Source organism: Lithobates pipiens, unplaced genomic scaffold (genome assembly GCF_037356315.1).
Source record: "Lithobates pipiens isolate NorthernLeopardFrog02 unplaced genomic scaffold, aLitPip1_a1.2 Scaffold_16, whole genome shotgun sequence".
Taxonomy (NCBI): domain Eukaryota; kingdom Metazoa; phylum Chordata; class Amphibia; order Anura; family Ranidae; genus Lithobates; species Lithobates pipiens.
The window spans coordinates 136,638,570-136,653,925 of NW_027507748.1; the positions used below are offsets into that span (position 1 = coordinate 136,638,570).

General features: G+C 46.9%; 1 protein-coding gene across 2 annotated transcripts in view; it reads right to left on the reverse strand.

Annotated features, from left to right (window-relative positions):
• The window catches only part of SGSM2 (small G protein signaling modulator 2), a 550,156-nt gene that overhangs the window by 93,347 nt on the left and 441,453 nt on the right, over positions 1-15,356 (reverse strand). For both annotated transcript variants that reach the window (XM_077480502.1, XM_077480501.1), the window contains exon 7: positions 7,805-7,939. In XM_077480502.1, coding sequence (XP_077336628.1) covers positions 7,805-7,939 — 135 coding nt within the window. The remainder of the gene's footprint in view (positions 1-7,804; positions 7,940-15,356) is intronic.

A 15,356-nucleotide genomic window follows, 5' to 3' on the forward strand; every position in this document is an offset into this window, starting at 1 on the left:
TCATAATGAGCATAGCACAGGGATGGTGGGAGCCCCTCATAATGAGCATAGTACAGGGATGGTGGGAGCCCCTCATAATAAGCAGCCCCAGGAGAATGTCAGCATAGCACAGGGATGGTGGGAGCCCCGCATAATAAGCAGCCCCAGGAGGAAGTCAGCACAGCACAGGGATGGTGGGAGCCCCTCATAATAAGCAGCCCCAGGAGGAAGTCAGCACAGCACAGGGATGGTGGGAGCCCCTTATAATGAGCATAGCACAGGGATGGTGGGAGCACCTCAAAATATGCACAGCAGAGGTACAGCCCCAGGAGGAAGTCAGCACAGCACAGGGATGGTGGGAGCCCCTCATAATATGCACAGCAGAGGTACAGCCCCAGGAGGATGTCAGCACAGCACAGGGATGGTGGGAGCCCCTCATAATAAGCAGCCCCAGTAGAAATATGACACTGCTCAACCTCTTCAAAGAGGAGGGTACGGGCATATAGTACTGTGTGCTTTTCTTGGACAAGGAAGTGAGCCAAATGATGAAAGAAGGTCTCTGTGCTCGATTAAAAAAATTGTTTATAGACATATACATGGTCTACTGGTCACATGTGTTGAATTCCTCCGAGATCCATGCCTCATTCATTTTTAGAAATGTGAGGTAGTTAACACTGTCGTGAGCTAGGCGAGTACGCTTATCGGTCACGATCCCCCCTGCTGCGCTGAACGTCCTTTCAGACAGGACACTGGATGAGGGGCAAGCCAACAGATCGATTGCAAATTGGGCTGGCCAGAGGTCAAGCCTGCCCACCCAGTAGTCCAGGGGTTCATCACTCCTCAGAGCGTCCACATCGGCCGTTAACCCGATGTAGTCGGACACCTGACGGTCTAGGCGTTCCCTGATGCTGGATCCGGATGACACCTGTCGATGGGTCGGCTGAAAGAATGACCTCATATCCGAAGTCACCAACACATCTTCAAACCGGCCTCTTCTTGCAGCCGCTGTTGGATTGGTACCCGCAACTCCTTCTCTGGGAGTGGGAATTGCTCCTCTGCCAGCGCACGCAAAAACAGAATGCAGCATTTCTCGAAGCAAGACCTGGAAGTGCTCCATTCTGCCAGCCCTCTGTGACGGCGGTAACATTTCCGCCATTTTGTGTTTGTACTGGGGGTCTAAGTACGTTGCCACCCAGTACTGGTCCTTGACCCTTATGCTTTTTATATGGGGGTCCCTATTAAATCACTGGAGCATGAAGGCCCCCATTTGCACTAAACTGGAAGCGGTGTGGTGGCCTGGCTCCTGCTCATCATCCAGGATAATGTCGTCCTCTTCATTCTCCTCTCCCCATCCACACACAACAGGGATCCCAGAAAGGCTTAAAGTATGCTCTTCTTGCTCCTCCTCATCTGCCCCGGCACCATCCTCCTCTGACTCCTCTTCAGACTCCTGTTGTTGACTTGTCTCAGATAGAGTAGCCCCCCTGGGAATTCATCCAGCATTGCGACTTCCTCATCTTCCCGCTCCTGCCCTGCTCCTCCACAGCTTGATCAATGACACGACGCAATGCACGCTCCATAAAGAAGGCATAGGGTACCATGTCACTGATGGCGCCATGGCTGCGACTGACCAGTTTGGTGATCTCCTCAAATGGGCGCAGAAGTCTGCATGCGTCGCGCATGAGCAGCCACTGGCGCGGTGAAAAAAAACCCACCTCCCCAGAACCTGTTCTGCCGCAGAGTTCATACAGGTAGACGTTAACTGCACGTTTCTGCTGGAGCAGCCTATCAAGCATATAGAAGGTTGAGTTCCATCGCGTCAGGCAATCGCAAATAAGACGTCTGACCGGCAGATTGTGTCGCCGCTGAATGTCAGCAAGGCGAGCCATGGCCGTGTAAGATCTTCTGAAATGGGCCGAGATTTTCCTTGCCTGCCACAAGATGTCCTGGACCCCAGGGTATTTGACAAGGAATCGCTGTACGACCAAGTTTAAGATGTGTGCCATGCATGGCACGTGCGTGATTTTGCCCTGTTTCAATGCGCTAAGCAGATTGGCACCGTTGTCACACACCACTTTACCAACTGTCAAATTGAGCGGTGTTAGCCACTGATCTGCCTGTGAACGCAAAGCTGAAAGGAGTGCCGGGCCAGTGTGGCTCTTGGCTTCCAGGCACAACAGACGCAGCACGGCATGGCAACGTCTCACCTGGCATGTCAAATAGGTTCTGGGGAGCTTGGGCGGCGCAGCGGAAGAGACGCTAGCAGTGAAAAAGGAGGAGTCAGCCGAGGAGGAGAGGGAGGAGGATGGAGTAGGAGGAGGAGGAGGAGAAGAAGAGTCAGGCCTGCATGAAATCTATGGCGGTAAAACCAAATCTACACGGGTGCCACGGGTTACATGCTTGACGGCCGTCAGAAGGTTCGCCCAGTGGGCAGTAAAAGTGATATACCTTCCCTGCCCGTGTTTGCTAGACCAGTGTCTGTAGTCAGATGTATCTTGGCACCGACACTGTGTGCCAGAGATACATTCACTTGCCGCTGAACATGGCCATATAGCTCTGGGATGCCCTTCTCTGAGAAATACTTCCTTCCTGGGACCTTCCATTGTGGTGTTCCAATGGCCACAAATTTGCGAAAGGCCTCTGAGTCCACCAGTTTATATGGCAGTAGTTGGCGGGCTATGAGTTCTGACAAGCCAGCCGTCAACCGTTGGGCAAGAGGGTTATCCGGCACCATCATTTGTTTTACGCTCGAACATTAGGCCCATGGAAGCCTGCTTTTTTGCAGAAAAACGTGAGCTTGGCGTGATGGAAGGTGGAGTGGAGGACAATTGTGAGGAGAGAGGAGAAGGAGAAGTAGAAGACGAGGCTGGACGGTGAGAGCCTGGAGTGTGGCTTTGTGTGTCCCGTTGCTCCCACTGGGCTCGGTGATGGCTGCTCATGTGCCTTCTTAAGGCGGTCGTCCCTAGGTGAGTGTTGGGCTTACCGCGACTAATGCGTTGACTGCAAAGATTGCAGATGGCAACGCTATTGTCAGCAGCGGACACGTTAAAGAAAGCCCACACTGCGGAGCCATGTGCCGGTGTCCTGGGAGCGCCAGATGTGACCGTACATGGTCGATGACTCGTTCCTGATACATTTGCAGTCTGCTTTGTCCCTCCTGTGCAATGTAAGTTATTCCTGCTTCTCCTCCCTATCTGCTGGTCCATATCTCCCTCTGAACTCCCCTTCTCTTCCTCTCTTGTGGGCACCCACGTGACATCACTAGACACGTTATCATCGACGTCACCTTCCCCACCGCTATAAGTAGAGATCTCAGAGTAGGCAGCAACACTGGGGACCAACCTCCTCCTTGGGCTGATCTGGGTACTGTCGTCAGACTGCTGAGTAGCGGTTGTTGCTACCTCCTCTTCCTGATCCAATACCAAGAGTGGCTGCGCATCAGAAATGTCTTGATATGGATCGGAAAATAATTCCTGTGACTCAAGCGGAAGGTATATGGTGGTGGAGGTGTTGTTGGTGGTAGTGTCTTTGGGGGTGCACATAGCAGAGAGTGAAGAAGAGGGTGCAGATCGTGAGGATGAGGAGGGTGCAGAAGAGTAATGCCGCGTACACACGAGCGGACTGTATGGCGTACTTAGTCCGTCATAGAATTCCGACGGACAGTCCGTCATACTTTCGACTGAACGGACTTGACCACACACGGATACCCAAACAGTCCTTTGAAAGCTTGCGCGATGACGTGTACAGCACGTATGACGGGACTAGAAATAGAAAGTCCAATACACAGCAAAGCACCCTTCCGCCGTGTAAATCCTTTCTGGGCATGCGCCATTCTTAGTCTGTCGAACTAGCCTACTGACGAGGGGATTGTCCGCTGAAATCAAAGTACGACGGACAGAATTTCGAAAAATCCGAAATACTTAGTACGCCAGACTGCACGCTGAAAAAGTCCGCTGAAGCCCACACACAAGCGGACTGTCCGCTGAAATGTGTTTCGACGGACTAAGTACGCCATACAGTCCGCCCTTGTGTACGCGGCATAAGGCTGAGTGAGCCACTCAACCAAGTCTGGTGCGTCTTTTAAAGTAATTGAACGCACCTTCTGCAACTTCCCACTTTGGCTCAAGCCTGTTGCTCCTGCCCTACCCCTACCACCCCTGCGGAAGGGCCTGCCTCTTCCTCTGCCTGTCATTTTTTAAATGACCCTGTGACAAAACTCTCAGTCCCTATACCGATGAAGGACTGCTGCAGTATAGGGCAGCGGTCAGCAGTAGTGCACCTCAACCCTATGTATTGTGGACCTATACCAGTCCTTATACAATGGCAGACTGTACCTCACTCAACCCTATGTACTGTAGTACCCTATACCTTACCAGTCCTTATAAAGACCTTTGTGGAACAAGTAGGTTGTGTGTGAGTGATTAGCAGACTGTACGTCAGTCCCTATACCGATGAAGGACTGCTGCAGTATAGGGCAGCGGTCAGCAGTAGTGCACCTCAACCCTATGTATTGTGGACCTATACCAGTCCTTATAGAATGGCAGACTGTACCTCACTCAACCCTATGTACTGTAGTACCCTATACCTTACCAGTCCTTATAAGGACCTTTGTGGAACAAGTAGGTTGTGTGTGAGTGATTAGCAGACTGTACGTCAGTCCCTATACCGATGAAGGACTGCTGCAGTATAGGGCAGCGGTCAGCAGTAGTGCAACTCAACCCTATGTATTGTGGACCTATACCAGTCCATATAGAATGGCAGACTGTACCTCACTCAACCCTATGTACTATAGCACCCTACACCAGGTTATTACCAGTCCTTATAAGGAGCTTTGTGGAACAAGTAGGTTGTGTGTGAGTCATTAGCAGACTGTACGTCAGTCCCTATACCGATGAAGGACTGCTGCAGTATAGGGCAGCGGTCAGCAGTAGTGCACCTCAACCCTATGTATTGTGGACCTATACCAGTCCTTATAGAATGGCAGACTGTACTTCACTAAACCCTATGTACTGTAGTACCCTATACCTTACCAGTCCTTATAAGGACCTTTGTGGAACAAGTAGGTTGTGTGTGACTGATTAGCAGACTGTACGTCAGTCCCTATACTGATAAAGGACTGCTGCAGTATAGGGCAGCTGTCAGCAGTAGTGCACCTCAACCCTATGTATTGTGGACCTATACCAGTCCTTATAGAATAGCAGACTGTACCTCACTCAACCCTATGTACTGTAGCACCCTAGACAGACCAAGTTACCAGTCCTTATAAGGACCTTTGTGGAACAAGTAGGTTGTGTGTGACTGATTAGTAGACTGTACGTCAGTCCCTATACTGATGAAGGACTGCTGCAGTATAGGGCAGCGGTCAGCAGTAGTGCACCTCAACCCTATGTATTGTGGACCTATACCAGTCCTTATAGAATAGCAGGCTATACCTCACTCAACCCTATGTACTATAGCACCCTACACCAGGTTATTACCAGTCCTTATAAAGGACCTTTGTGGAACAAGTAGGTTGTGAATGATTATCAGACTGCAGCACAAGGGCAGCAGTCAAGTATAATATTCTTTCTATATTTGGAAGAAAGAATATTATACGTGTACAAGCCTATTACCATACCACTGATACCAGTCCTGAAAAGAACCTTTGTGGACCTAATATAGTAACAGCTACTGATTAAACTGACCCTCACTGCCTCACACACTGCTTCCTGCCTGTCCCTATATAAACTGACAAAACAGAGGCTGCTGGAACAATAACTGGTTACTGGAATAGCACTTTTGTGGACCTGATAGTAACAGCTACTGATTAAACTGACCCTCACTGCCTCACACACTGCTTCCTGCCTGTCCCTATATAAACTGACAAAACAGAGGCTGCTGGAACAATAACTGGTTACTGGAATAGCACTTTTGTGGACCTGATAGTAACAGCTAATGATTAAACTGACTCTCTCTGCAGCACACACCGTCCTGTCCCTTTCTCTAAACTGACAAAAGACACCCAGGCGGCTGCAACAATCAGTAGCACAGGAAACCTATATACACCTAACACCTATACCAGTCCTGAAAAGAACTTTTGTGTACCAAATAGCTAGTGATTTCGGTCACTGCAATCTCTCCCTGCTCCACACAGCAACCTCTCCCTATAGTGACTGAAGAAAGAATGTAAAATGGCTGCCGGATCGGGTGTATTTATAAGTTAGGGGGAATGTCCAAGTGTCCATGTGCTGTAATGTCTCAATTGGCTGTCCTGTACCCCATGATGGATGTGTCATCATAGGTCAAAGTTCTTTTTCACAGAAAACACGGAAGTCCGCCGGGCGAACGGCGGCAATAGTCCGCCGATCGGGCGAATCGCGAACAGCCAAAATTTGCCGCGAAACGACCACCGGCTGAACCGTTCGGCCATCACTACTCATAGGGTCCTGCCAGGAAGTAGGGTTCCTGGAGCTCCTCCGAGGCCTTTCCCAGTCCGATTTTTGAACTATCCTGACCAGGACAAGATCTTTAGTGAGGCCAGGAAACATTCTATGCTTCCCTATGAAAATACAGTTTTTATGCTGACTTACAGAGAAAACAAGACCTTCTTGGAGGTTCTTATAAGGCTCAGAGAACAATGGGTGCACTATAGTATGGTATATCAGTGCTGGATGCGAATCCAACATGAGGGCATGGTCAAGTTTTTTGACTTCCCAGAAGGGGTAGACTCCCAAATACAACTCCTTCAGTGAATTCTATACAGAACATATGAACACCCATATCTCTCTTTAGCACTGACTCTCCACATTGTCTCTACACGGCTCCCTGAGTCTGGAATTGATATTATGTGTTGAGAATCTCTGTGCCTGACAAAAGGAGCCCTTTGCCATTTACAGTGGCGAAAATAATTATTTGATCCCCTGCAGATTTTGTAAGTTTGCCCACTTACAAAGAAATGAAAGGTCTATAATTTTTTATCATAGGTGTATTTTAAATTATAGAGACAGAATAGCAACCAAAAATCCAGAAAACTCACATGATACAAATGTACAGTTCAGTAAGTAAAATTGCATTTGATACCCAAGCAACACATAATCAGCCGCCACTGATCAGTAGTTTTACCTCTGACAGCACACACATAAAGTTGTTTTCCATTCAACCGAGCAGGCTGAACAAAAAAAAATTATTACACAAATTATGTTAGTGCTACAATCTCGCCCACTGTGCTTCTGTGTTCTGACAGGGGGGCTCCCTCCTGCCAGGACACACCAATCAGTGCTGGTGCTGATCAGATGTTAGTTTTCCAGCAAGTTGCTTTGACAAAAGCCCATCGTTAGGCCAGCTTTTGTCAGAAAGACAGCCATGCACACTGACCGAATGTTGGATGGTTTCTGTTGAACCGGCAGATACTCGTTCCATGTGTACCCAGCATAAAGGCTGGGTTCACAAATGTGCGAATTGGCTCCGGGGTTTCAACACATCCAATGCGCATGACAGGCGCATGTGACCGGCTCTCAATGGAGCCGGGGTAGCAGTGGTGCAAAAGGGTCCTGTGCGTTTTTGGGTCCGGTTCAGATGCGAATTCAGGCAAAAATTTGGACCTGAATCGCACCTGAACAGAAACACACCGAACCCCATGCTGGGAACCACGGCTGCACATATGTGAACCTGGCCTTAATGATCTGACTGCCCCAGAAGTGGAGCCTAGCCTTACATTCAAAGAGCAAGGCAACAGATACAGAATACAAAATAAAAACATTACTCAAGCCATCTATGCCTATATAAGTATACATAAAAAGAGAATATTGAAATCTTATGACCTTAGCAGAAATATAAGTTTACTTACTGGTTGAACCTGAACATTGTTTTTCCCATAGAGTAGATGTATTTTGGAATTCTGGTGAAGTGACTCAACATATTCTCGTGCTGATGCTGCAAATTTATCCTCTGACATGCTACCACTTGAATGACGCTTCTTAATCTGTGAAAAGTGAAAAGCTTTCAATCAGGAGGTTGCCATAGCAAGTACGAAAATGTTATCAAGCACAGGGGTGACCACTGATCAAAGTGACCACATAAAACAACAATGTGCTTTTATTTTATTACGTATGAAGTCTGCAAAAAATACTAGCTGCTCAATCGATATAAAACTGCCATGGGAAGTACACAGAGGGATGCATAATACACTTTGTATGCCCAGGCACTATGTCTACTCATGGCTCATATTGTCCATATTGTTTAACAGTGATAACAAGTTCATTCCTGCAACCCGAGTCTAAGCCCAAATTAAGTAGGTAGATACAAAAAAGAAACTGAGTTGCAGTGCCATTAAAACAAGCAGTAACATGTCAACAATAGATTTGCATAATTTCCATCCTCATGCAAAAATGTTAATTTGTTTAAGGAAGGACCAAGGGTTCAAATCTGTTATCTGTTTACTTGTAACTGTTGAATATGGTCTCATTATATATACACATCTATGGTATAACAACATGATCAGTCTTATAATGGCTATACAGACTTTGATAAATGATCCAACTCTCCTGATAAGAATAATCAATCTATAGTCAACAACCCAATCAATCAATATGCCACACATGGGAAATTGGATTTCAATCGATAGTTGGAAAATACGATTATAAATCACCAAATCGCATCTCTGTACCCCTGTTTCCACCATACAGTCTCATAATCTAACACTCAAAATATGTTTGGGTTCTTGACCAAACCATCAAATCTGATCTAAATCAATTGGAAGGGAAGTTATGGCTAATTAATTATTTGCTGATTTGATCATTTTGTTTTAATAGCACATCAATCGGATAATAAAATCATAGCATGTATGGGCATCATTAATTGTGTACATTTCTCAGTGTGTGTTAATGATTTACAAATTTTGTTTTTGTCTATATGTGCTTTGTATGATATAAAATAACACAAGTTTATGAGGCAGATCTATTTGCTTTTAACATAAACATGATAAGTTTCTCCTTAGTAGGGATGAGTCGAACACCCCCCGGTTCGGTTCGCACCAGAACCTTCGAACGGACCTAAAATTCGTACAAACTTTAGAACCCTATTAAAGTCTATGGGACTCGGACATTCAAAATCAAAAAGTGCTAATTTTAAAGGCTAATATGCAAGATATGCAACAGACAACACCAGCAATAAGGGGTATCTTCAGGTGTATACTGTGCTGGAGGCACACAACACCAACTTTAACTCCTGCAGATGCATGTATTAGAGAACACCAGCAATAAAGGGTAGATACAGGTGTATACTGTGCTGTGCTGGAGGCACACAGCACCCACTAACTCCTGCAGATGCCTTTATTATAGAACACCAGCAATAAAGGGTAGATACAGGTGTATACTGTGCTGGAGGCACACAACACCCACTAACTCCTGCAGATGCCTTAATTAGAGAAAAGCAGCAATAAAGGGTAGATACAGGTGTATACTGTGCTGGAGGCACACAACACAATTTTAACTTTAAGATGCCTGAGAAAAGAACACACTGTCCCTGCCTATCTAGCTCTTTCCCTGCACGCCGGAACCCATTGCACATCGCGGTGGCAGCCTTATATAGTGTGCCGCGTGTACTAAACCCCCTGAGCTATAATTGGCCACAGGCATCCTGCCTGTGGCCAATTATGGCTCTCCTCGCTGCCGGCGCTGTGATTGGCCAAGCATGCGGGGTCACAGTGCATGCTTGGCCAATCATGAGCCAGCAATGCACTGCCACAGGGCCCCCCTTCCTCAAAGCCCCCCCCCCATGTTGATGAGGACAAGGGCCTCTTTCCGACAACCCTGGCCGTTGGTTGTCGGGGTCTGCGGGCGGGGGGCTTATAATAATAATAATTTATTGCACAGCTCCGGGGGTCTTCTTCCGTCTTGGGGAGTCTTCTCACCGGACTCCTCTGCTATCTTCTGCTCTTTTGCTAGCTCTTTTACTAGCGGAGGAGCCCGGCTTTCTTCTTTGTCGCCACCCGGGGGTCTTCTTCTGACTTCGGGGGTCTTGTCCCCCTCTTCAAGGGTCTTGTCCACCTCTTCGGTTCTTCTTGCTGGGCCTCCGCTTTCTTCCTTTAGCTCTTTTACTAGCGGTGGCCCGGTCTTCTGTCACCACCGCCTCTTCAGCTGACTTCGGGGGTCTTGTCCCCCTCTTCGGTTCTTCTTGCTGAGCCTCCGCTCATTCTTCCAGCTCTTTTACAAGTGCTGGCCTGGTCTTCTGTCGCTGCCACCACCTTCTCTTCTTCTCTTCTTCTTCCTTGAGATGTTGACTCAACGCTCTCTCTGGCCGCACTGACAGGGACGTGTTGAGCGGTGACTTATATAGGGACAATGGGCGGGGTCACCTGGTGATGTCCCCGCCTATTATGATGTCACAGTCCCAGCATCCTCTGGGACTGTGACATCATAAGGGGTGGGGACATCACCCGGTGGCCCCGCCCATTGTCCCTATATAAGTCGCCACGCAACACGTCCCTGTCATTGCGGCCAGAGAGAGCGTTGAGTCAACATCTCAAGGAAGAAGAAGAGAAGAAGAGCAGAAGAAGAGAAGGCAGCGGCGACGACAGCAACAGTGGCGGCGACAGAAGACTGGGCCATCGCTAGTAAAAGAGCTGGAAAAAGGAGCGGAGGCCCGGCAAGAAGAACCAAAGAGTGGGACAAGACCCCCGAAGTCGGAAGAAGAGGCAGCGGTGACAGAAGACCAGGCCACCGCTAGTAAAAGAGCTAAAGGAAGAAAGCGGAGACCCGGCAAGAAGAACCGAAGAGGGGGACAAGACCCCCAAAGTCGGAAGAAGACCCCCGGGCGGCAACGAAGAAGAAAGCCGGGCTCCTCCGCTAGTAAAAGAGCTAGCAGAAGATAGCAGAGGAGTCTGGCGAGAAGACCCCCGGAGTTGTGCAATAAATTATTTTAAAACCTTGTGTTGTGTTTTCTAAAAATTTTTTTCACCAGGTGAATGGGTAGGGGTACATTGTACCCCATACTCATTCACATAGGGTGGGGGCCGGTATGTGGGGCCCCCTTATTAAAGGGGGCTCCCAGATTCTAATAAGCCCCCCGCCCACAGACCCTGACAACCAACGGCCGGGGACAAGGGCCCCCCTTCCCCAAAGCACCCCCCATGTTGAGGGCACGTGGCCTGGTATGGCTCAGGAGGGGGGGCTCGCTCGTCCCCACCCCCATTTCCTGACCGGCCTGGGTTGCATGCTCGGATAAGGGTCTTAAATGGACCTTGGGGGGGCCCCAACGCTGTTTTTTCGGCGTGGGGCCTCCCCTTTAAGTCCATACCAGGTGAAGGGGCCAGTGACATGTCAATCTCGCCGCCGAAGGCGGTGACATTTACTCCCTTCGCTAGTCCCGGCTACCTGGAGCCACGTTCAAAATGAACAGACTTTCCTCCGTGTGCGGGAAAGTCCGTTCATTTCAAAAGTCCGCCGGACTAGCACACAGACGGCCGGATTGTCTGCCGGACTCGCAAACATTACATACATTTTTCTGTGTGTGCCACTGTTAGCCCCATCCAAGATGGGGGACTGGAAGGCGGTTTACCATCACATCTTCACCATTGGTACTGGATTTCTTTGTCTTGGCATTGGATCCAGGGACCTTAGCCAAACACAGACAAATACTGAAACTCCCTGATCACCGCACTGTAATGAAACAATACAGCTTGGTTGAGGATGTGCCCCGGTCTGGAATTGGACAATGGAGGAGCAGAAGATCACTGATGATGTTTTCCCTCTGCTTTGCCTTTTAGTAAGTATTTTGTTAGTGAGTATTCTGCAAAGCAATGCAGGCTTATATGAGTTCTGGCCCTCTTGCTCCCAGAGTGAAACTGTGCAGGGCATTGCTGGCGGCAAAATCAAATCTTTTAAAGCTCTATGCAATAATACAGCCTTTCTTATAAACAGAAAACTGAATAAATCAGTGATTTTATACCTCTGTAAATTTCAGCTTCAGAATAGGTTCACACTTATGCAGTGTGGGAAATGCCGCGATCTGTGCGCATTTCCCACGCTGAATGCAAATCGCACTGCCCTTGCGATCTGCTGGGGGAGTCAATACAAATTAACGACACCCCAAACGCAGGTCGCAAACTTGATGTGTTTGCCTGCCCCTGATCACATGATACAAAACGACCAAGCAATCTGGTTGCTATATTTCAAGAAAGGTGCATGTAATTCTTTGGTTTGAAATAAATGGGCTCAAATTGCACCACACTGAATCTCATGTGAATTGCACAGGAATGGGGTGTGGTTCCATGCGTTTCATAGTGTAAACCAAGCCTCGGCGCCACACAGTAACTGATCTTTTATGGTCTGTGCATATATTAGTAGAACAGGGCGAATCAATTTATGCCTCCACTAATATAGGTGGTGATCAGCACATCATTACAAATGGTTTGCTCACTCTTTAAATCTACATGTACCACTTCACCATTAATCACTATTAACCCCTGGGTAGTTTTTTTTTTTTCACATACGCTAAAGTCCAAATTTTTGCTTTTTATTTCACACAATTCTTTCACGCAACTTTTCAGGAAAAAAATACACAAAAAAAATACATAAATTGTATTGCCCCCTAGTGCAGCTGATCATGCACAGATCGTGCTTGTTTAGCAGCTTCTCTGGCTGTAGTAGCCAACGAATGGCAGCTCTAAAACCAGAAGTGATTAAATAATCATGGCTTCAATGTTTATTAGTTACAAAGGAGATTGAAAAACATCTGTTCCCCAATCTTCCCCAGACGTTCCCAGTAGCTTGCTAGCCCGGCTGTTTGCCAGTCTTCCCCAGACGTTCCCAGTAGCTTGCTAGCTCAGGTGTTTGCCAGTCTTCCCCAGACGTCCCCAGTAGCTTGCTAGCCCGGCTGTTTGCCAGTCTTCCCCAGATGTTTCCAGTAGCTTGCTAGCCCGGCTGTTTGCCAGTCTTCCCCAGATGTTCCCAGTAGCTTGTTAGCCCGGCTGTTTACCATTTATCCCAGAGGAACATGAGAATTTGGGAACCACGGCAGGCAGCAGCGGCCAAACTCACTACAGTAAAAGTGTTCATGTGGCTGTAGATAGCCTCCTAGATCACTTACTGAACAACTGATCACTGGATGTAAAAAATGATACCAAGGGCATGGCTACAGCTGTAGCCACAAGCTTGTTATAACCACTTGAATCAAGGACATTTTTGTACATCGGTCAGCAAGTGGTTAACGGCCATGGGAAAATATAACCCACAGATAAAGAGGATAGCAGAAAAAATGACTTCAGAAATAATCATTTTAGATGGTCTGCAAAGGTCTGACTATACATACATCTGGTCCTACTGTTTCTAAGGTGACCTAATTAGGGCAATTATTCCAAATGTATTTGCTCTTATTCCTCCACAGTCATATATATTTGATTTTCCAGCCATTTGATTTATTCAGCTTTCAAATATCTTACATTTCAAGTATTCAGAGAATGACTGACCTCTTGGCAGATCATGAAGTCTGCAGGGCACATTCCTCAAACACGAAGAACATTTGTTTCTCTGCTACATATAATTCCTCTTTGATATTAGAATTTGCCCTTCTATCCTCCATAAATAATCATTGATGATTCATACAATCCCTTTACTCCACTCACTTACAATCTATTCTAAATGGTATTTGCTTTTCTGAATCAAAGGCATATGTCTTCGTGTTTGTCTTTTTAGGTCAGAAAATATTACCAGTGATATCAATTCCATGGCTTGCTTTTTCTGTGACGAATGTGTCATTTGTGCCTGATTAATGTCGATTGTTTGTATTGTTTTTAGACTTAGATGAATTTATCTTTAGAACAGAACAGAGGAACTCATCTATTCCATCTGTCTGTGCCAAAAATACTTTCTAGCCTTATGCACCCTGGACTTCTTACAAACATATTGCCTAAAAATTGTAACAGTATTTTTCAATTTTATAACTAAAGTTTTTAATTAAACATATATAATATTATTGCTATGAAAAAGTAAATTTATTCTTATATTCATGCACATTGGGCAGCATTTGACATAAGAAGTGACTTTGATTATATCACTTTTTTTGAGCACTGCTCCTTGGTTCCACCCCTAACCTCCTCTTATTACTGCCCTTTTAGAGAATAAAGAACCAAGTATCATTTTGTGGCGATAAGTCATTTGTTTGGAATATGTTAATGCTATCAAGAAAAGCAGTAAAATAGATCACTTGCAGCCAGTAACAATAGAGCCCCCCTCTAGCAACAATAAATCCCCCCCAACAACAATGGACCAACTGAAACAAATACCCCCCTGCAGTGACAATAAATCCCCCAGCAACAATAGACCCTTGGCAGAAACAACAGATCTCCCCACAGTCAGCACCGAAAGACTCTCCATCAGCCAGCAGCTAGCAACAATAGACCCCTCCCTCAACAGTAGATCCCTTCCAGCAATAAGTGACTGCCCAGCAATATAACACCCACCCTTAGGCCGCGTACACACGCGGGGACTGTTCGCCCAACTTTGTCCGTCAAACAGTTTCGGCAAACAGTCCGCTCAAAATTAGCATGGACGGACATGGCCACACACGACGGACGAACAGTTTGCTGAAACCGTGCGCGATGACGTGAACGGCACGTACGACGGGACGAAAAATACGACGTCCTATACACTGCATTATAACTTTCGGCGTGAAAATCCTTTCTGAGCATGCGCGCAACTTTGTTTGACGAACAAGCCTACACACGCGGGGACTGTCCGCTGAAACAAGGAATTTCCGAAAAACCTTGTTCAGCGGACTGTTCGCTGAAACTGTCCGCTGAAAGCCCACACACGAGCGGACTGTCCGCTGAAACTTGGTTTCAGCGGACAGTTTCAGCGAACAGTCCCCGCGTGTGTACGCGGCCTCAGCAAACATCGGTTCTCAACCAGCAACAACAGCCCCCCCCTGCAAAAATATATCCCCTCCAGCTGGAATAGATCTCCCAGTAGCCAGCATCAATAGTCCCTGCAGCACACCCCAGCACCCCTTGCCATTACATACAGTCAGTGCTGGAGGTACTGGAACTGTGTTCCCTCACATTCCTGCTGAAAAAAAAAAGAGCCCTGTTTAAATCTGGAAAAAAAATTATCAATTGTAGGTACATGTCTGAAACTACAACCACAGAAATTGAAGGGCAGTGGTGATGAAAATTTGCAAGAGGACCCATAAATTATTTTATGCCCTTGGGTAGAAGAATGTGATAATCAGGGCATCTATAAAATGTTCCATGTGCATTTAAAGAAGAAATGTACCAAATAAAAATCAGATTGGAAAAGAAGAATGTATCTTAAGGGTGGAGTGATATTTAAAGAAAGCGTTATTAGAAAATGACAACATGTCTATATGCGTGATATAAATATATATAAATATACACACATGCC